Below are 21,285 nucleotides of genomic sequence, written 5' to 3'. Positions count from 1 at the left end.
GCACCCCAGCCACCCACCCCCTCTGCAGAGTATCAAGAAGGCCCCCCTGCCCACATCCAGGGTCAATGCAGAAATGGTGCCCTCAATGCCTTGCACTGTCAGGGTGCAGAGTTCTCATGGTACTGGGTCCCGTGCAGCCTGAGCAGGACAAGTCAGGGAAGAAGGCAGGATAGCCCAGTGGTCAGCGCAGAGCATGGCCTCTGAGCCGCCCTGCCAGCATTCAGAGCTTGGTCCTGGGTTAATTAGCTGCAGAGCCTGGGGAGAGATTCTGCTCTTGCTTTGCTCCCTTGTTTGCACAATAGGATGGCACACAGCATCTCCACGTGGTCCGTCTGTAGTGCCAGCGAACTGTCCCCTCCCACCTTTCCTCACGAGGAGGGGCCCCAGGGTCAGGGCTGTAGACTGCAGCATCCAGGGCAGGTAGACCAGGGTTTGTGCCTGGGACCTTGTCCAGTGGCTTGGCTCCACCTCTCGTGCCTCCGTTTCCCCACCCCCAGCTAGACTGTGCGGCGGCCAACTATGCCCAGTGATGCCGCACATTGATGGTGTGGGAGCCTCATACTCCTGAGACCTTGCACTAGCCTTGCTGAGAATCACAGAGAATCTTAGACTCGCCCACCCAGCTGAGGAATCCTAGACTCTTTGTTTTAGAAGAAGTGTCAGAGCAATTTGGTCCTGGAGGCGAGGCGTTTTCGATGGCCCCTCCAACCGAGGGGCCCTGGACTCCTGGCCAGCGCCTGGCCCGTGCGCCCCAGGTCTGCTCTGGCTCTTTCTGCCAGGTCCATGCCAGGGCAGGCCAGCCATGCTGAGGACGGAGGAGGGAGGCCCCAGGACTTCTTCCTGGGCTCTGTCCCGGGGGTTTGAAACGGAGCTTGATGAACTCTCCACGTTCTCCCTTGGGGTGTGTGTTTGCCTGGAACCTGGGGGGAAGCTGAAGGAGGCCCTGACCCCGGGCACACCTTGGACTTCAGGGCTCTCTGTTCTTGGCACCCACAAGGGGTCCCCAAGCCACCCTGTGGGAGAAAGGCCTGGCCACTCCTATGGGGAAGGAAGGAAGGGAAAGATGGAGGTGGGGAGAGAGGAGGGAAGATGGAGTGAAGGGGCCTGATTTCCCCAGGGAACTGGGCTTCTCTGAAGAGATGGGGGTGGGAGAACATCTGGCCAGAACATCTGGTGAGAGCCTGGCTCAGGAACAAGAAAGAGCAGCCAGGACTGTGAAAGAAGAAACGCGGGGAGGTGGGGGCAAGATGAAGGCAGATCCCCTCCACTCCCCAGGGTCACATCTTCTTTACAAATCAGAAGCGGGTGGGGGGAGTGATTCCTGGGTGGGAGAGCAGATCAAGGCAGTGGGCCATTATGTATCCATCCATCCATCCATCCATCCATCCAAAGTAGCATCCATTGAGGGGCCACCAGGCCAGGCCCTGGATCAAATGTGGGGTCTCGGAGAAGATTCAGATGCAGCCCCTTCTCTGCAGGCAGACATGTGAGCCAGGAGTTATGGGACAGAGGGACACATGCTCTAACGGAGGCAGCAGGGGCCAAGGGGATGGGCCCCTGTGTACTCAGAGGAGGCTTCCCAGAGGAGTGGGGTCAGGACGTTTGAAGAATGAGTAGATCTTTGTGCCACAGTGGGTGCAGGGACCTTCAGTGGGACACGGGCCGGACCCACACCCTGGGGCGTGGGCATGACAGCCTTGGGAAGGAACCCAAGGCCTCTCCTTGGATGGTGGGTGCAGGCGTGCCCACTGCTTGGCTGAGGTGTGTTTCCAACCTCGGGAGTGGGCGCTGAAGCCCCTCATTAGCTCACAGGCGCCCCCTCCTGGGCTGGGACCGCAGCTGTGTCCTGAGGCTGGGTTGTGTGCTGCCTGGCCCGACCTCCTGGGCACCCATGGTGCTGCTGATCAGTTGGTGTTGGCAGGAGCAGGAGCAGCAGACGCCCTTTCCTGGTCACTCAGCACCCTCCACTCACCTGGCCAGGCCAGAGAGAGAGGGGAACCCCAGGGCAGGCTGCAGCCTTGGGCCCCCTTGCCCCCGGCCCCTCCTCTGGGCTGTGGGCTGCGCCCCCGGCAAAAGCTGTTCTGAGTTGGGCTATTTCTACATGAGCTGGCCTGGCAGAGCGGCCGTGCTGATCTGGACTGACAGCTCCTGTCCGCAGAGAGACCCCGGACCTCCATGGGTGATGCCGGTCAGGAAGCACACCTGTCAGCTCCTCTCGGGTCCCCTACTGCCACCGAAGGGTCTCCCTGCCTGGCTGCTGCCCATCTTTCCTTAGAAAAGAGGGTCCTGTCTGGGGGTCTCTGGTGAAAATGTTGAGTGGCTCCATCTGTTTGCACATCTGTCATCCATCTCCTCCCAGCTCCTGACTTTAAATGCCACCCAGAGACTGCCTCTGCCCTGGTGCCACCGCATGATACTCCAGGCCACGCTTCTGTCTCCTGAACCCCTGACCCTGAGACCTTACAAAACGACTTTGTATGGATACGCACCAGGCACCCCAAACCCCACATGTCCAAACGGAGCCCCGTCTCCACCGGTGACCGCTCCATGCCCCAAATCTTGGAGATGTCTTGGCTCCTGTCTTGCTCCTGCACCCCACATCCCACCCGTCTTCTCAGGCTTCTGTGTCTCCCTCCTCTCTCTGCCTCCGTCTCCTGTGCCCAGTGCCAGGTGAACGGAGGGCAGAGTGGAGCCATCCGGCTTGCGCTGGCTAATCACTGGACTGTGGGCATAAAAGGAGGATTAGCCAGGGTCTCGCAGGGGCCAACCCGACTCCCTAATTCCGTGGCTCCCTGTCCCTGGCACGGGAGTGATAGACTCATTCTTAGTCTCTAATGAGATAATTATGCCTTGGCACCAAGGCCCTGGGACTCCCTGGGCCCCAGAGGGGACCGTGAAGTGCGCTGGACGCAGCTCCACAGAGGGAGGTGGGGGAGGGATGGGGCTGCCATTCAGGGAAGTCAGGCGGGCAGGTTTTCAGGAGCTGTTCAGAATTTTAATATCCCGGAGAACAAGGGAAATGTAATTAATTGATCAACAGAGGCTGGGCCCAGGGGAGCAGCCAGGTGGGGATTGTGCTGAGCCACCTCCTGGCTCCTCGGGGCCTTTCTGATCCAGCCCCTTCTCGCAGCCATGGCCTGGCCCTCTGCACTGGCCTCTGGCCTCCGTCCTGGCCTCCAGGACTAACCCCTTCTTGTTGGCACTCCAGAGCCCATCAAGGGCTCAGCCTCCTTAGAGATCTGCTGACCAGCCTCCCCGACCGGTCACCTAGCGCAGAGCCCCACACTCCTTAGCCCCCACGAGTGACCTGGAGCACTGTCTGAGCGGTCACACCTCTGTGCCTTTGCCACAGGCTCCTGTCATGTGGAGGGCCCAGCCCAAGTCAGCCCCTCGGGAATGTGCCCGGAGCTGCCCACCCCCAGGCGTGGTCCTTCCCCCACAACACTGGGGTCCCCGTCCCCTGCTGCTACACTGCGGTTCTGAGGGCGTGAAAAGTGGGACTTGTTTGTTCTTGGATGGGGAGACAGATGGGAAGACTAAGTATGTGGCGTGGGGTTGGAAGCTGGGTTTGTCTCCGTTTCCTCTGAGGGGTGTGGCCCTTGAGCTGGGGGCCGTTGCAGGGTGACTGCTGTCTTCTTGGGCCCTTTTGCTGAGAGGCCTTGTCCTCCAAGAGGGAAAGGATGGGCTCAAGGTCCCACAACCCAGCGGGGCAGGATTTGAACCAGGATCTCTAGAAGCCAGAGGCTGTGTGCTTTCCATAGGTTCTCTCTGTCCCTGCCGGGTTTCAGGATGGCAGCTCCTCCAGGGTGTGACTAACACATTCTGTGCCCTTCCCCATGTCTACCTGAAACCCCCCTCAGGTCACCTGGTCACCCCCCTGGGGACTCCTGTCTCCATTCCTGCGTCCCCATTTTCTCCTCTTTTTGTTGCTGGCTTGGTTGGTTCATTGCTGCTATTTCTCAGAAAGGGAAAAGGCCACTGCTCCTGACACCAGGCCAGACATGAGTCCCTCAAAGGCCATGTCTCTTACGTAGGTGGCTCTGCCTGTTTCGATCTTGCAGTGGACTGGGTCACCAGGGTGATTTTGGCTGGTACTGGCATGTCCTGGCATGATCAGGGGACCGCTGCCTGCCCTGGAGATGAAGGACATGCAGAACACATTCATCAGGCACCTGCTGTGCCCGTCCTGGGTGGGTGCTGAGTAGAGTGAGCTGAGCCAGCCTTGGTCCCAGGACCCGGGTATTGGAAGGAGTGCTGGGCTAGCTGTCAGGATGCCTGGTTCAAATCCAGACTTTGCCATTTTCTAGCTGCGTGTCCTGGGTGAGCAGCTTCAGTTCTATGAACCTCCAGTTACCTCTTCTGTACAATTGGGGGTGATATACAGAGCCAGTCTGGAGACTGAAGGAGGCTTATTTGTGCATTACCCAGAAGAGTGCTTGGCACATCAAAGGTGCTCCATAAATGTCTGTTTATTCATCCACAATGAAGTGGAAGTGCGTTGTGGCCCAGAGCCATCTCCATGGCCTCTGGGTGGTGGGGCGGATACCAAGGAGAAGGTCTCTCTGGTGGCCACTGAGCAGCCCGGGGGCAGTCAGGCGCCCTAGGCCGAGTCCCCACCTCTCCTCTCACTGCCGCTCTCTGTCTCTCCAACCCTGCCCCCCTCCTGTCCTCTTTGGGCCCTCTGCTGCCTGTCTGACAATCCTTCCACGCTTCTGCCTCCCAGGCATGCGGATCCTGGTGAACCTACTCCTAGACACGCTGCCCATGCTGGGGAACGTCCTCCTGCTCTGCTTCTTTGTCTTCTTCATCTTCGGCATCATTGGCGTGCAGCTGTGGGCGGGCCTGCTGCGCAACCGCTGCTTCCTGGAGGAGAACTTCACCATGTGAGTCAGGCCCCGCCACCCAGGTGGCTCCCGGCCAGTGGTAGGGCTCGGGAGGTCTTCCCATTGAGCACCTGGTCCCTATCCTTACTCCCAGTGATGCGGAGAGATCCAGAGAGGTGCCAAGGGGAGATGGTGGTGTGTCTCCCTTGAATGGCTGGGCACCGCAATGCGCCCAGAAGGCCTCTGAGCTCTCAAAGCTGGTATCACACAGTTCCGGCCTACGAGTAAACTAGGCCCTTAAGGACTCTTACTCAATACGGAGTTTTAACTTGGTGATTGGGAATCGGGGCCAGTGGAGTGGAAGCAGCAACCTGCAGCTGACTCCTGAACAACATGGGTTTGCACTGCATGGGTCCCCTCATATGCAGGGTTTTTTCAATAAATATATTAGAAAATTCTTTGGAGATGTGTGACAATTTGAAAAACCTTGCAGAAAAATCTTAGGATTTTCTTAATAACATTTTCTTTTCTCCAGCTTACTTTATTGTAAGACTACAGCGTATCATACAGAATATGTGTTAATCAACCGTTTCTGTTATTAGTAAGGTGTCTGGTTAACAGTAGGCTGTTAGCAGTTAAGTTGTGGGGGAGTCGGAAGTTCCATGTGGGTTTTTGATGGCACGGCCTCTGCATTGTTTGAGAGCTCACTGTGGAAGGAGGTTGGCTAGGAGGGCGAAGGGCAGTTACGACCCAAGAAGAAGCGATGCCAACAGGGAGAAATCAGATAGAAAAACCTCAAAAGCAGACAAGGAACTTGGTTCTCTAATTGCAGCACAGACAGTCCTTCCTATTAGTGACTGAGTCATCAAGGAAAGGTCAATGTGCATGCGGCCTTCTTGTGTCTAAAATCGGGGGCGTGGGCTCCTCCCCAGACACAACTGTCTGGAGCTGTTTAAGCAGAAATCAGGCTTTGGCCTTTGGAGGAGCTGGGCTGAGCTGTCTGAGAAGTTTGACATCTACAGAATCCCAGGGGTGAGGGATCCGCCGCGTCCTCGGGTGTACGTACGGATGGGTCTGCACGTGAGGGTACGTGCGTGGTCAGATGCACCTGTGCATGCCTGTGGTGTGCCAGGCCGGGGGTAGGGACTAGGAAAGTGCTTCCATTCATCCTCCCTCCCAACACACGCACTCAGGGGGCTGCTCCTGCCAAGCCCATGGTGAAGCCGAAGATGGAGTTTTGCTCTTACGCGCAAGGTTTCAGGATGCCTGGTATGCACAGGTGGTCAGTGGCAAGGCCCATAATTGCTGGTCTGAGTTTTTATACATGTTTAATACTTTTTTGTTAAGATACAGGTTACATTTAGGAGAGGCCACAACTATCACGTGGGCAGCCTAAGGCCGTTTTTTCTGGGTGTGCGCATGTCCATCTACCCAGAGAAACTTACACGCCCTGGAAGGCTCCCTCCTGTCCCTTCCCAGTTACTATCCCCGCCACCCCAAGTAGCCATCATTCCGACCTCTGCCACCATAGGTTTGTCTTGCCTGTGTTTGAGGCTTCTAGGATGTTACCTTTGCATCGTATGTCTGTAGGCTCATCCAGGCTGTCGTGTGTGTCAGCGGCTCCGTCTTCATCATCGCTGAGGATTCCATGGAGCGAAAACACGGCTACTTCTCTTTCCATTCTACTGTTGATTTGAGCTGTTTCTGTTGTTTTTTTGGGGGGGATGTCTTATGACTCATATATGTTCTTGTACCTATCTCTGGATGGACAGAGCCATCTTTTCTTTGGGTAAATACCTAAGAGTGGAATCACCAGGTTAAGGGTGTGCATGGTTGCCTTCAGGAGATCTTGCCACCCAGTTTTCCCAAACGGTGGCACTAGATGTCCACGGGTGAAGTCTGAGAGTTCCGGTTGCCCCACATCTTTAGCAACAGTTGGCCTTGAGTCTTACTGTGGTTTTGATCCATGTTTCCCTGAGGACTAGTGATGATACGCATCTTCCTATTTTATCAACTCTTTGTACATCTCCTTGTGAAGTGTCTGTTATGGTCTTCAGCCATTTTAAAAGAGGACTGTCTTTCTTTATCCCTTATATTCTGGATTTGAGCCCTGTGGTGGGTTTGTAATATTTTAGTCCAGTCTGAGTTTTTCATTTTCATTCTCAGGAGCCCTTAGTGGCAATGAAGTCCAGATTATCAATCACATTTAAAGTATTGCTTCTTTGTGTCTAGGTTAAGAAATCTTTTCCTCACTCAAGGTCATGAAAATATTCTCCAATCTTTGCTTTCAGAAGCGTTCTTGTTTTGCGGTCCACGTTTAGGACTATGTAGTCCATCTGAAATAATTTTTAGTATAATATGTGATGGGGATCCGGATTCACTTTTCCCGCGATGTTCCCTTGTCCCATTACCTCGGTTGAGAAGTCCGTCCTTCCTCCACTGAACTGCAGTGGGCCTTTATTACAGGCAGGCGTCCAAATGTATTTGGGTCGAATGTATATGTGTTCATTGTTGATGGGTGTTCCCAAATTGCGCTCTAAAACGTTTGTACCAATTTCTGCTCCTACCAACAGTGTATGAGCGTGTCGATTTGCACTCACCCTCTTGCACACTCAGAACTATCAACCCTGAAATGTGAGCCATTTGGATGGATGTAAAATGACCTCAGTGTTATTTTTGTTTGCGTTTTCCTGTGGGAGGTGAGCATCTCTTCCTATACATTGGCTGTTCTTTTTATTTTTATTTTTCCTGTGAATTTTTTGTTCTTTTGTCCTTTTTTCTCTTAGTGGGTTCTTTTATTTTTCTTATTGAGTCAGAGGAGATTTTTAATATGCTCTAGATGGTTATCTCTTACTTGTTTCATATGTTGCAAACTCTGGCCTGTTTTTGTAAATAAAGTTTTATTGGAACGCAGCCATGCCCACTGTTCACCTGTTTCCGATGCCCGTTCTTATGTGTTCCAGGGGTGGAGTTGAGTAATTGGCACAGAGACCATATGGGCTGCAGAAAACTATTTTCTCTCTGGCCCTTTACAGAAAAAGTTTGCCTCCCCTTTATTTCAGTTTGTTGCTTGTCTTTTTACTTTCTGTGCTATGGTTTCTCTCATAGACATTTTACATTTGTATATAGTCAATATTAACCTTTTCCTTTGTAGACTTTGGATTTTGTGTGTCCTATCCAGGAAGGCCTTACCTATTTTTTTTAAAAAAATTAACTTTATTGGGGTGACCCTGGTCAGTGGGGACATAGAGGTTTCAAGTGTTCGTTTCTACGGTATCTGATCTGTACATTGCACTGTGTGCCCGCACCCAAAGTCAGAGCGTCTTCTGTCGCCATCCGTGTGGCCCCTTTTACCCTTTGCTACTCCCCTCCCCCTCCCTCTGTGGTAACTGCCACACTCTTGTCTGTGAGTTTCAGTTTTATATCCCACACATGAGTGAGACCATATGGTTCTTAGCTTGGCCTTACCTATCTTGAGTTAACAAAAATATTCCAGACTTTCTTTTTCTTTAAAGATTTTATTTATTTATTTTTAGAGAGAAGGGAAGGGAGGGAGGAAGAGAGAGAGAAACATGAATGTGTGGTTGTCTCTCACGCACGCCTAACTGGGGACCTGGCCGGCAACCCAGGCCTGTGCCCTGACTGGGAATTGAACTGGCGACCCTTTGGTTTGCAGACCAGCGCTCAATCCACTGAGCCACACCATCTAAGGGCCATATTTTCTTATGATATTTGTGTGGTTAGGTTTGGTGCATTTATGTTTTCTAATCCACTGGAAGTTTGTTTTTTAAACATTTTTATAGTACATTTTACTTAACCTGATATATCCAAAATATTATTTTCAACATATAATCAATATAAATAATTAATAATGAGAAATTTACATTCTTTTTTTTTCTTTTGATAACAAGTCTTCAGGAAGCTTATTTATGTTTATAGTGTGAGGTAGGGATCTATCTCTTATTTTCCAAATGGATAGCAATTGTTCCAACACCACTTATTGTTTATTCTTTCTGTTCCCCATGGATCTGAAAAGTGTCTCTATAATATATTAAATTCTCTTTTATACATGGGTTTGTCCCTGTGCACTGTGATGTTCCATGAATCTTTCTGATCTGGTTACAGTACCACTGTATTAATAATTGTAGGTGTAGAGTATTTAGCTATCTTGTGGGGCTGGACTCCACTCATATTTCTTGTTTTAAAAAATTGCCTTGACTGGTCTCTCATCCAGATAAATCCCAGAACCCACTGGCCAGGTTCCACAGACAAAATCCTATTGAGATTTTGATTGGGATTCCAGTGAGTCACAGATTAACCCCTCAGGAGGGCAGGACAGGGATTGTTATCTCTGTTTTACAGATGAGGAAATCGAGGTCCAGAGAGGGGAAGCGAGCAGTCCAAGGTCCCATAGATGGGAAGGGGGGGTCAGTGCCTGCTCTGTGCCATCCAGATAGTGTGTGGGGACTAGGGATGCTGAGACCCAGTTCTTGTGCTAAGGAAGCCCAGCCTCCCCATGGAGTTGGGCGCCTGTGCCTCAGGAGCAATGGTGGAGGGGTGTGCAGGGCACAGTCTGGTCACAGGGGCCCAGGATCAGCTCTGCTTGATTCTGGGGAGCCTCCCTCAGGGAAGCCTCCTGGGGTGAGGTGACCCTGGAACTGACCGCAGTGGTTCAGGGGAAATTTTAGTGACCGTGGCAGATGTGGGGAAAGGAGTCCCAAGCAGAGGGAACAGCATGTGCAGAGGCCTGGAGGCAATGGCAGTGACCCCTCCCCTTCTCCTCTTTTGCCCACCATCACCTTTGGACAGACAAGGGGATGTGGCCCTGCCCCCCTACTACCAGCCGGAGGAGGATGACGAGATGCCCTTCATCTGCTCCCTGTCGGGGGACAATGGCATCATGGGCTGCCACGAGATCCCTCCGCTCAAGGAACAGGGCCGTGAGTGCTGCCTGTCCAAGGATGATGTCTACGACTTCGGGGCAGGGCGCCAGGACCTCAATGCCAGTGGGCTCTGTGTCAACTGGAACCGCTACTACAATGTGTGCCGCACTGGCAGCGCCAACCCCCACAAGGGCGCCATCAACTTTGACAACATCGGCTACGCCTGGATCGTCATCTTCCAGGTGAGGCCGCCGAGGCAGGCTGGCTGTCTGCTGGGGGACGGGGGGAGGAAGCCGCTCCACCTAGCCAGCAGGGCTCTGTGCTAGGCACTTGCCGCCTTTTCATTGAAATCTGCCCAGCCTGCTGGCACGACAGGCGTTATTATCACACCCACATCACAGACTGAGTGACTGCGGCTCAAAGAAGGGGCTGCAGGACCTTGGGTGCATTGCTTGAGGTGTCTGGGCCTCAGTGATCACATCTCTAAAATGGGTAACAGTGTCCTTGCAACAGTTCCCGGACCTTGAGTAGCTGAAAAGAAAGAGCCGGATGACGTGAGCAGAGCGGTCGGCCCAGGGTGCCTGCGCCGTGAGCACCGGGGGAGGGCTACCTTCCTGCTGTCAGAGGGAAGGAGGGGCGGGAGCAGAGGGTCCTGGCGCGCCCCTGAGGAGGGGGAGGGCCTGACTAGGGTGGCTGCTCCGCTCACTTTGCTCTGGGGAGCAGCAGGATCACAGGAATCAGAATGATCACAGCCCAGCAGCTGCATTCGGGGACGTTCCTATGGGACAGGGTGCGTAGGCTGCCCAGGGCCTCCTGCTTTGTGCGTTTGCTGGGGAGGACCCTGGGCTGGCCTCGCCCAAAGCTGCTCCGCCTCCCTCTCTGGGGAGGAGTGTGTGGGGACAGAGTCACACCGGCTTCATCACTGCCGCACTCCCAGGCTCAGCTGAGCTGCCCTCGGCCCAGCTAGACAGGTTTTGTCAGCCCCATACACTGAAGAGAAGCTGACGTTTAGAGAGTGGCCCAGCTGGTGAGCTGGAGCTAGAGCCCAGGGACCCCTCCTTCCAGCCCTCCTGCCTTCGTGTGGTAGACTGGAAAGGGGGTGGGCTCTAGCCTGACAGGGACCAGGTCAAGTCTCTGTTCCACTCCTTGGCTGTGTGACCTTGGGCAGGTGCCCTACCCTCTCTGAACCTCACTTTCCTCACCTGTAAAATGAAGATGAAGATGGCTGCCCCGTATGAGAGGCAGTGTGTGTAAAGCGTCCTGGCACACAGTAGGGCCTCTGTTAGGGGCGCTGCCTTTGCTGCCTGCCTTTCCTGAGGCTCAGCCTGGCTCAGGCTTTCTCTCCCTTTCTGCTCCATCCTGGCTGCAGGTAATCACTCTGGAAGGCTGGGTGGAGATCATGTACTACGTGATGGATGCTCACTCCTTCTACAACTTCATCTATTTTATCCTGCTTATCATAGTAAGTGTCAGAGAAGCCGGGGCTCTCCGGGCGAGCTCAAGGACTCATGGACCAGGGGACAGGGTTGGAGTCTTTGGGAGTCCCCGGGGAATGCCTCAGAGCCAGAAGAGCTGGGTGGGAGGGAACAAGAGGGGCAATTTTGAAAATGCAGCTTGGCAGCAGGTGATTGAAAGGACGCGTCAGGGGCGGCTGCTGGAAGCATCCATCACTCCCAATGGTCTTCATTTCTCCTTTCTGGCATCTGAGTCCACCCCATGGCTCCTGCTCTCATTTTTCTGCCTCGTGGTCCCTGGGAATACATGCTTTTCACTGACCTGAGCCCGGCGCAGCCCCAGGATGGAAGCTTCTCCAGGGCTCTGGCTTGTTCCTCTTCTTCCGGGGCAGGAAGACGAGATGCTTGGGAACAGAGGCCTGGGCTGCTTCCGAGGCAGGGTCTGGAGAGGAGACTGAGGCTGCTGTGACCTGGTGGAGTGCCCTGAAACTCTGGGGGGAGGGTCCCACCTCTCAGGCAGCCCTGCCTTATGGGGGTGACCTGGAGAGGGGGCGGGGCTCCATACTCCACATAGGCAGGCCCCCTCCATGGCCAGTCCCTCCTGCCCTCCCCACCACACTGTCCCCAGAGCAAGCTCATCAACAGTGCCGTGTCTGACTGCGGCTGCAGCCACAGGCCCCATACAGTCCCCGGATGTCAAGGTGATGCACCCCTGGGAGAGTGGCTGCCGGCTCCCTGCTGCTGTGAGCTGGCTTCTCTGGCTTCCTGGTGGTGGGAGAGGGCACACCTGGCCCTCGGGAGTAGCACCTGCTGTTAGCTTTGCTCCGATGTCTTTCTGGGGAGGCTGCGGCCTTGGACCCATAGGAGGCTCCCAGGGTAAAAGGAGGTGGATGCAGACTTTGTTCAGTGTTGCCACTCAGCCACTGGTTGGTTCAGTCACTCCCTGCCACGTTCAGGGACACCTGCACTGCACCAGGCTCTGGGCAGAGGGCTCGGAGCTGAGCAGTGAGGAGCTCACACTCTCGGAGGGTAGGATGGACTACAGCAGAAAGTGACCAGGCAGCATCTTAGGTGTCATGATAGAGGGGCACCCAAGGAGGCCTCTAACCCAACTCAGAGGAGGGTTGGGGGAGTGGGAGGCTTCCTGGAAGAGGTGACACCAGAATTGAGCCTTAAAGGCTCAGGGGTGGGGAAAGGGGGAGTGGGTGTGTCAGACAGACGAGGAGCCTTCTGGGCAGGGGGTGTCAGAGAGACCCTGCAGCAGACAGAGCCCTCCAGCAGGGGGCACAGTGAACACTGGGGTAGCTAGAGAAGTCTAGACTTCCAGAGCCAGGCTGGAGAGGGCCGTGGCGGCACCTCCTGATGGAGTCGGGGCCAATTCTGGGTTCGGTAACTGCCAGCGTGACCCACGGCTCATAGTGAAATGGGGAACAGTGACAGTCCAGGCAGGGCCTGAGAGACCATGCTATCATTTACGCCCCCAACCCTGGCCACACAGTGCCACCTGCCTGTTCCCCAGAGCGGTGGGGTGCCTGGCCTGGGGCGCCAGGCCCTGGGTCCCAGGTTCCCCAGTGCTCCCTGTGATTGGAAAAGGTCCAAGCTGGTCTTGCCTGAGCTTTTCATTTTACAGACGGGGAAATCGCGGTCCCGAGGGCATGTGGTGCTGCCTGGGTCCCCGGGGGCAGGCGCTGCAGAGGAGGGCTGGGGGGAAAGCTGACAGGTGTGAGCCCCCACAGGGCGGATGTCTGCCGCATACAGGCCTGGTAAGGAGCAGGTCTCCAGGAAATGCTTGTGAAAGGCGTGATGGAAAGAGCGGGGCATGCTCTTACCTGGGAATTTTCCCAGAGTCCTCTGGGCCTGGCAGCCCCCCCCACCCCCCCGCCATGACCCCAGAACCCCAGCTCCCCCTCCGTGCTGCAGGGGAGAGAAGGGAAGGGTGAATTAGTGAGTAGGGCTGCAGCCTGTAGGAACCTCCTGGTGGGCAGCTTGGAAGAGGATGAAAGGCCACCCACCCCTTCCCTCACTGGCAGGGTCTTAGCAAATGCCAAGGGAGGGCTCGCGCTCTGGCAGCCAGAGCAGGAGAGGCCCTTGGAGCTGAGTCCTGGGACTCGAGGTGTCAGGACTCCAGCACTAACTGCGTAGCTTCTCCCATCACCCCATCCAAGCGCAGATAAAGCCACACAAGCAGGCTTGCCCTCAGGGAGGCCTCTCGGTTCTTGTGTGGATGCCCAGCTGGGGCCAAAGTCAAAGTCAGAGAGGGGGCAGGGCTGGTGTGGGACTTGGGGCCTTGATAGCCTGAGAGGGCCTGAACCTCCCTTCCTGGCCTCAGTGCTGATGTCCCAGGTGGGAGGGCAGCTGTGGGCAGAGCCTAGGGGGCCCTAAGAGGGGCGGGTTTGGAAGCAGGTTCCAGCGGAGCCTGGGGAGCTGCCTGGGCCGCTGCCTCCTGCAGCCCTGGCCCCCGCTTGGAGCAGGGCCTCAGCGCTCTTTTCCTGTCCCTACCTGTGCTGTGCCTCTCTGTGTCCCCGGGCCCTCTGCCCTCCTTTCCTCCTGCCCCCTGTCACTCTGCATCTCCCGTGCCCTCGGTTTCCGTCCTCTGTGAGCCTGTCTCCCTCTCCCTCTTGGTGTCTCTCCTTGTACCTGTGTCTGCACCTGGCTGTCTCTGGCTGCCTGCCTCTTGCTCTGTCCTTTCCCTGCCTTGTCTTGTATCTGCCCCTGCCCCTCCTCCCATCTTCCCTCCTGCCTCTCATCCCTCTGCCTTTCACCTCTCCTCGTTACCCCGTCTCCGCCTCTGTGACCCTGTCCCTCTCCATCTGTCCGTCTCCCCCTCGCCCCACACCGTCTTCTGCCTCTCCCACCCCTCTGTCCCCTCTGTCCCTGTCTTCTCCTCCCGTTGGTCACAGGTGGGCTCCTTCTTCATGATCAACCTATGCCTCGTTGTCATAGCGACCCAGTTCTCGGAGACCAAGCAGCGGGAGCACCGGCTGATGCTGGAGCAGCGGCAGCGCTACCTGTCCTCCAGCACGGTGGCCAGCTACGCTGAGCCCGGCGACTGCTATGAGGAGATCTTCCAATATGTCTGCCACATCCTGCGCAAGGCCAAGCGCCGCGCCCTGGGCCTCTACCAGGCCCTGCAGAGCCGGCGCCAGGCCCTGGGCCCGGGGGTCCCCACCTCCGCCAAGACCGGGCCCCACACCAAGGATCCCAGGCACTTCAGTAAGTGGCCTTACCTCCCGCAGCCTCCAGGGTGCCCCACGTGCGCCTCATGGGCCTCCAACCACGGACTTCCAGAGGGCACTGTTTGCAAGGGTGCCTCCCGTCTCCCCAGCATAAGCAGAGCTGGGCAGCCCAGCAGGCCGAGAGCCCAGGCCTCCCCTGAGGGCTCCAGCGGCACACTTTGTTCCCTCCCCATTTCCTGACCACCTGCCAGTACCTGGCCTGGGCTGGCCCTGGGCTCAGCAGATGTAGGCCAGGCCCTGGAGGAATTTCCTCCCCAACTGGTATGTGCGTGTGGACTCAGGCTCCGCCCTTGGGATCCACACCTGGGAGACATGAACAATTGTCTGCCCTCGGCCTTGTGAAACTCTAAAATCTGTGTCCCCTGCAGTCAGCCTCACCCCTGCATGGGTTCCTGGTGTCATCATGTGCTTGCTAGCACACTTGAGCAGTGACTCCTGGCCACCCTGCCAAGGCATGACATTTTGGGGACACTGGTGCCACTCTGCAATCTCCTTCTTCCGGTCCATTTCTTTGCTTACCCGACTGTCACTGGTTGTTTCTGAGAGTTAGCACATTAGGCTCAGAAAGGGCTCTCAGTTCAAACAGACCTGAGAAGCGGCAGAGTGAGTGAGCAGTCTTGGCCCCAGAGAGGATAAAGAGAGTCGCTTCAGGTTGTCCAGTGTATCGATGATGAAACCTCATTATCAGGGATGTCAGAGTTGTGACTCAGTGGAGCCAACTCCAGGGGGAAATGAGCCCCAGGAGGAGGCAAATGTGCCACATTTGTGCCCTAATTGGTGCCAAGAAGGAAGTCAGCAGGTGGCAGGACTGTGCCCCAGAGCACGTGCAGGCGTGTGACCAGGGACCGCCCTGGCCCCCCTGCAGGCCTCGGTATCCCCCTGAGGAGTGAGGATGAGGCCGTGTGCTGTGGCAGTGGCTACCCCCAGGCCCCACTTCCTAGCTCTCACGTTCTGGGAATCTGAGGTTCTCAGGAGGCAAGCGGAGAATTCACGCACTGAGCTGCCCGGCCTTGGAGGAGGCTCCGGATGGCTCATGGGCCCTGGGAACTGGGACCTGGCAAGGCTGGCACTCGGAGTTCCTGGGTGACACGGGGTGGAGTGTTTGCTGCAAGGGGATTCCTGCTACTGTCCCTCACCCCCTCCCGGGAAGTGCGTGGAGGGGAGTCTCGGGCAGCTGCTGGAGAGAGGGTTACTCTCTGCCCCTGGGTCTTCGTGTCAGGGAGCCCAGCCCAGAGTCCATGTGGGAGTGGGGGGTTTGGAGGAGGAGGAAAGGCTTGGTCTTGTGCCCCAGCTGAGGTGGGAACTGTCCCTGGGCCTCTGATCACCCCGCCCCAGCTCCCGGGGCCTTGGGAGCTACTTGGAGGCAAGTGTGGAAATGAAGGTAGGCACTGCATGTTTTCCTTTCCCTTTAACATAGTTAGTTTTGCTTACACAAAGCAAAATGTGTGTATTCTAGGAACATACAGACAAAGATAAAGAAGAAAGCAACCCACCCAGAGAGAGCCTCTCTGACTCCTCTTTGAAATGGTTTGCAGATCACGTAGCTCAGGGCCAAGCCTGGCCCGTGCTTCCCACACCCTCCCTGAGCCGAGGAGGCAAATGACAGCTCCAGCGAGCCCCGCCCTCACGGCTGTCCTGCCTCCGTCCCCTGCCGCCAGCCTGGCTCTCAGCTTGTGCCAGGGCGGTCCCCCGACCTTCGGGAGAGGGTTTGCTCCCTGCTGGGGGCTCCTGGTACACAGGCCCCGTGTGCGGGTGGGAGAACTGAGGGACACCGAGGCCACCTTGGCTTCCTCTGAGGGGTATCCACCCTCCACACCAGCCTGGCTCTTTGAGAAGCTCTTCAGCCATTTCCCAAACTCCATGATGTCAGCAGCTAGGATGGTTGGGGAGGGCCTGATCAGTGACTAGCCCAGGGCCTCAGGCCAGAAAGTGATGAAGAAGGACAGTTAACATGTCTGGGTGTCCCAGACACTTGTAGGCACAGCGTTAACCAATAGGAAACCCCGCAGCCTCACGCGGTGGGTGCTCCTGGTCCATGCCTTTGCACAGGAGCCAGCAAAACCCAGAAGGTGAACCCTTTCCTCAGGAACCGCAGGCCTCTCGGCTTCCGGGTGGGGCTGGCACGCTCCAGGAGACCCGTGGGCAGCAGGAGCCTGAAGCATGCGCAGGCCTGTCCCAGGGTTAGGCTGGGCCTGGTGTCACGGGCGCTGCTTCCTCTGAGACCCTCGCGTGTGCCCTCTGTTTGCTTTGCAGAGCTGTGCCCGAGACACAGCCCACTGGGCCCAACACCCCACACGCTGGGGCAGCCCATCTCCGCCATGCTGGCCTCCGAGCCTGCCAGCTGCCCCCGCTGCCAGCACGACGCGGGCCGGCGGCCCTTGGGCCTGGGCAGTGCCGACTCGGGCTCAGGCGGCTCCGGTGGTGGAGAGGACGAGACCGACGGGGACGGGGACGGGGACGGGGCCCGGAGCAGCGAGGAGGGGGCCTCCTCAGGGCTGGGCAAGGAGGACGAGGAGGAGCAGGCGGACGGGGCCACCCAGCTGTGCGGGAACGTGTGGCGGGAGACGCGAGCCAAGCTGCGAGGCATCGTGGACAGCAAGTACTTCAACCGGGGCATCATGATGGCCATCCTGGTCAACACCGTCAGCATGGGCATCGAGCACCACGAGCAGGCCAGTGGGGCCGGGCGCCGGGGCCGGGCCGGGCGCGGTGGGGGCGGGCCGGGGCACGCCAGCCAGCCCCCTCCCGCCGAGTGTGTCGAACACCCGTGTGTGCCTGTCTTTTCCCGTTGACCAGGGCTGGATCCCATTCACCCACGTGGCCTTAGTGCCCAGCCCGGGGCCCAGCACAGAGGAGGGAGGAGCTCAGGGTGTCTGCGGCACGGGTGAGCGGGCGGACGTGTGCAACCGCGCTGGGCTGGCCTGCTGGCAGCGAGAGGGAGGGAGAGCCGGGCCCTTGCCTCTTAAGCAGCTCGGCATGGACCCAAGGCACCCCCAGTGCGTCCCCTCTCAGTCCCCGCTCAGTCTAACTTCCATTCATGGCTCCTCCATGTGGGTCCTCCTGTCCGTTCTCCCGGAGGCTGGGTGCTCCCCTGCCCACAACCTTCCACAGCTCCCCATTGTCCTCGGCACAAAGCACAGACCTGTCCACTGACACTCGTATCCTCGTGCCCTGCCCACAACACACCTTCAGCTAACAGGGCGTCCTCCTGTCCCCGATGCCCATGGCGCTGCGGGTGGTCCTGTGGCTGCCAGCAGAGGCGGCTGCCCATCATCCTCCTCGGCCAACCTGTGGTTTCTTCTGTCCTCAGCTCCAGTGCAGGGGGTGCAGGGGCTGGTGCCTCAGTTGAATGGTGTATCCCAGGCCCCTTAGGCTACTGGGGGATATAGCTGGGGGTTCAGAGGTGAGGGGAGTCAGAGAAGGGGTCCCCCAGGGGGAATAGCATGGCTTCCAGGGGGTGACAGGGACCTGAGACGGCTGATGCAAGTGGAGAGGAGGCTATGTGTAGGGACACGGGATGAAGGGCTGCGGGGGCCTTAACCCAGATGTCTCCCATCTATAGGTCACACCCAGGTGACAACCTGGATGACATTTCCACCCTGGCTCCATTTGGAAAAACACCATCTTCTGGCTCCCAGTGTCCCCCAGCCCATAGGTGACCCAGCCCTGGGAGGGTACTCCATTTGGCAGTGGGTGGCCCCGAGGCCCAGGGAGGGGACATTGGTGGCCCAAGGTCCCACTGCGGGGTTCAGGGCTGGGAAGCCCCCTTTGCCTCCCCGCAGCCCTCTTTCCGCAGAGCCCGCCCACCCGCCCGCTGTGCCCTGTGGTAGGCCACACTCTCATTTCCCTCTTCATTAGTTCGCCAAGCGCAGGCCCCATTCAATTTACTTAAATGCGGCCCCTGGGGCTGCCGTGACACTCTTTCAGAGCTGCTGGTTTGCCAGCCATTCTGGCTTAATTAAAAAGGTCTCTGGGGAGGGCTGGCGGAAGGCTCTCTGCAGGATAAAGCTGGTGAGGCAGGCAGCCCGGACCCCCTCGCCTGGGGGCCAGCCTTGTGGCCTTCGCCTGGCCCAGGCCCGCAGGAGGCGGAAGGCGCCACAGGGAACAGGTGCCGTGGGCGTGCTGGCTCCAGTGGGGCAACACCGAGTGGGCCTGTCACGCACAGTCCAGGGTGCTGTCCCTGCCAGTGGCTTGCTGCAACCAGCTGGCAAGAGCAATTTTCTCACACTGAAGAGTTTTGTAAGGACACTGTTAAACACAGTTGGTAGCTTGAAATTGGTCAGGGCGGAAGTATTTACACCATGGAAATTGGCATATGCTGCAAATCAGGGTTATCCTTCAGAGGCCTGTTTGCCATGGTACTGGAGGTCCATGTCTTCTCAGCTGTCCCCCGCAAGGCAACACAGCAGCTGGGCAGCTCTGTCCTCTGGGCCCAGCCTCTCCCTCTACCATTGGCCCCAGCCTCAGGACAGGCCATGGTCCCTGCCCAAACCGGCGCAGGGTCTCCCTGCCTGTCCTGTCCGCCTCACTCCTCTGCCATAGCCTGCTCGAGCAAGCTTTCTAGCCTCAAATATGGTGGAGCCTCTTCTGGGGAGCCCCCATCAGGCTGGGAGGGGCTGAGCTTATTGGCTAGTCTCCTGCCCCTTCACAGGCTCCACCTCAGTGTCTTTATCTACGAAACAGCTGTCCTAGCTTTGTGCCTTTTCCCTCACAGGGATCGACTCCCACAAACTGAGCACCTACTAAGCGCCAGGCCCTGAGTCTGTGCGGTGTACCGAGTCCTCAGAACCTCCTCACAGAGTGACTGGGAAGGTGAAATGCATTAAGAGGCCTGGCACATAGTAGGTGCTCACTAGTTAGGAATTATTCTGAATCTTTTCTTTGCGTCTTATACCACCACTATTGGGGTGAGTTTACCATCTGCTCTCTGGAGCCTCAATACATCAATTAAAGAAAAAGTGAGGGAGATGGGGAATTTAAAAAATGCCCCTCTTAAAGTGGCTCCGAGGGGCAGACATTGTTCGGCAGAGCTCTGCGTGGGGCCTGCTTGTGGGCTGCTGGTATTTTTGCTTCTTCTGTCCTGCCTCCCAGACATTGCTCAGTGGGAGATGATCTGCCCCATGTTTATTTTGAGATGCCCTGAGTGGCACCTGCAGATAGAGGTGGCTGAGGGCCTTAAGGGGGCAGGGGGAGAAGGGGAGGAGCGGGAGAAAGCAGGTGAGCACAGACCCCTCTCCTGCAGGGATGGTGGCCTTGAGGGGAGGCATCCCGGGGCCCCACCTCTTGTGGCTGCCCACTCTGCTGGCAGGTGGTGAGGGGGGACAGAGCCTGGGCACTACCTCCTTACTCCATCTGTAAAGTGGGGGCCACCCCTGCCCCTCTGGTCACAGTGCTCGAATGAGAGGTGAGATCACAGGTGCCCGTGGCCTTTCGGTGGTCACTGCTGCCAAAATCACGAGGGAGCATGAGCAGGCTCCTCGTGGCTGCAGATGCTACTCCTTCAGGGACTGGCCTGGGAGAGGGACAAGTTAAAGGGAATGTCAGCCAGGCAGGGGTCTGCTTGAGACCCCCGAGGTGGTCAGAGGGTGCTGAAGTCTGCCCCAACCCCCACCATCCTGGGAGGAGAGTGGGCTTAGAACTGTCTGTTACTGAGGCTGCGTGACAATCAGGTGGGTGGGGTCAGCTGGGGCACCAGCTCCTTCATCATCACCTGCAGTCACGTTTCGTCACATCTCTTCCCTGGGCGATCCTCACGGCAGCCCTGTGCGGTAGGCGGAGTGAGTGTCTTAACCCCACTGGGCAGATGGGAACACCAAGGGTCGGAGAGGTGGAATGGCTTGCCCCAGGTGACACGGTGCACAGCCCTGAGAGCTGGGCTCTGAGGGTCCACCCAGCAGACAGGAGGTGGTGGGACCAGGAGACACTGCACCTGGGAGCGGTGCTGTCACCTCTCTTCCCTCTCCTGGCAGTCGCCTGTCTAGGCCAGTGGCGCCTTCAGAGCTGGGCAAGACTGTCCTGGAGTTGGAGGATGGTCTCCAAGCTGGACAACAAAAAACAGAGGGTGAGGCTGATGGGCTGAAGGGCTGGGAGATGGGAGCTGCCAGGGGCAGGGGTGACCCAGGCTGGGCCACACGCACTGGCCCCAGCTCCCAGGGGGCTGCTGTCAAGGCCTCCAGATCAGTGGATGGGTCAAAGCAAGTTTTATTCTCCCTCCAGCAGCCCCCAAGTCACTGCCGACCCAGGTCTGGGGTGACCTTGGGAAGATGAGGCTGGGGTGGCTTCATGCCTGACATTCCAGCTCTGTAGGGGGAGAGAGATGCCAGCGTGGGCTGCAGCCAGGGAAGGCTTCCTGGAGGCAGTGATACTGGAGATGGATCCTGAAGGAGATTAGGGTTTCATCAGTGAGACAGAGGAGGGGCAGGAGCAGGGACCAGGAGCACAGGCGTCCACCAAAGAACCCTGAGCCCAGGAGGCTGGGGGAGCTGTCCATGCATGAAGGGTCTTGAGGCTGGCTTTGTCCTTAGGGAACTGGGGAACCATGGAGGCAGGGCAGTGACATGTCTGTGCTGAACTGGACCCTCAAGTCAGAAAAGTGGGGCAGGTACACGTGCCTGGGTCACAGGGAGGGGCCTGGGTTTGAGGTCTGATTCCACCACGGGCTGGCCATGGCCCGGGCCTCAGGTTTCCTGTCTGTGAAACGGGGATACCACAGGGTAATGTTTGAGGCTTAGAGGAGATAATTCATGGAAAGTGCTGAGTGCCGCCTGGCACGTGGGAGATGTTAACACCAGCTGCCATTATCATGGGATGGCGCTGGGCTTGTGGGTTCCTGGCGGCAGTTTAGGCTCCTGCCCAGCTGGTCTGTTATCCACCCCAGCAGAAATGGCCA

General features: G+C 57.3%; 1 protein-coding gene across 1 annotated transcript in view; it reads left to right on the top strand.

Annotated features, from left to right (window-relative positions):
- Window positions 1-21,285, top strand: part of CACNA1I (calcium voltage-gated channel subunit alpha1 I) — an 87,955-nt gene that overhangs the window by 36,371 nt on the left and 30,299 nt on the right. The window contains exons 5-9 of the mRNA XM_090275324.1: window positions 4,724-4,883; window positions 9,633-9,948; window positions 11,076-11,168; window positions 14,061-14,373; window positions 16,650-17,077. Coding sequence (XP_090131450.1) covers window positions 4,724-4,883; window positions 9,633-9,948; window positions 11,076-11,168; window positions 14,061-14,373; window positions 16,650-17,077 — 1,310 coding nt within the window. The remainder of the gene's footprint in view (window positions 1-4,723; window positions 4,884-9,632; window positions 9,949-11,075; window positions 11,169-14,060; window positions 14,374-16,649; window positions 17,078-21,285) is intronic.

Source organism: Furipterus horrens, unplaced genomic scaffold (assembly GCF_987537825.1).
Source record: "Furipterus horrens unplaced genomic scaffold, mFurHor1.1.pri manual_scaffold_4, whole genome shotgun sequence".
NCBI lineage: Eukaryota > Metazoa > Chordata > Mammalia > Chiroptera > Furipteridae > Furipterus > Furipterus horrens.
Note: the sequence above shows the minus strand (reverse complement) of the source record. Positions and strands in the feature narration are given on the sequence as shown.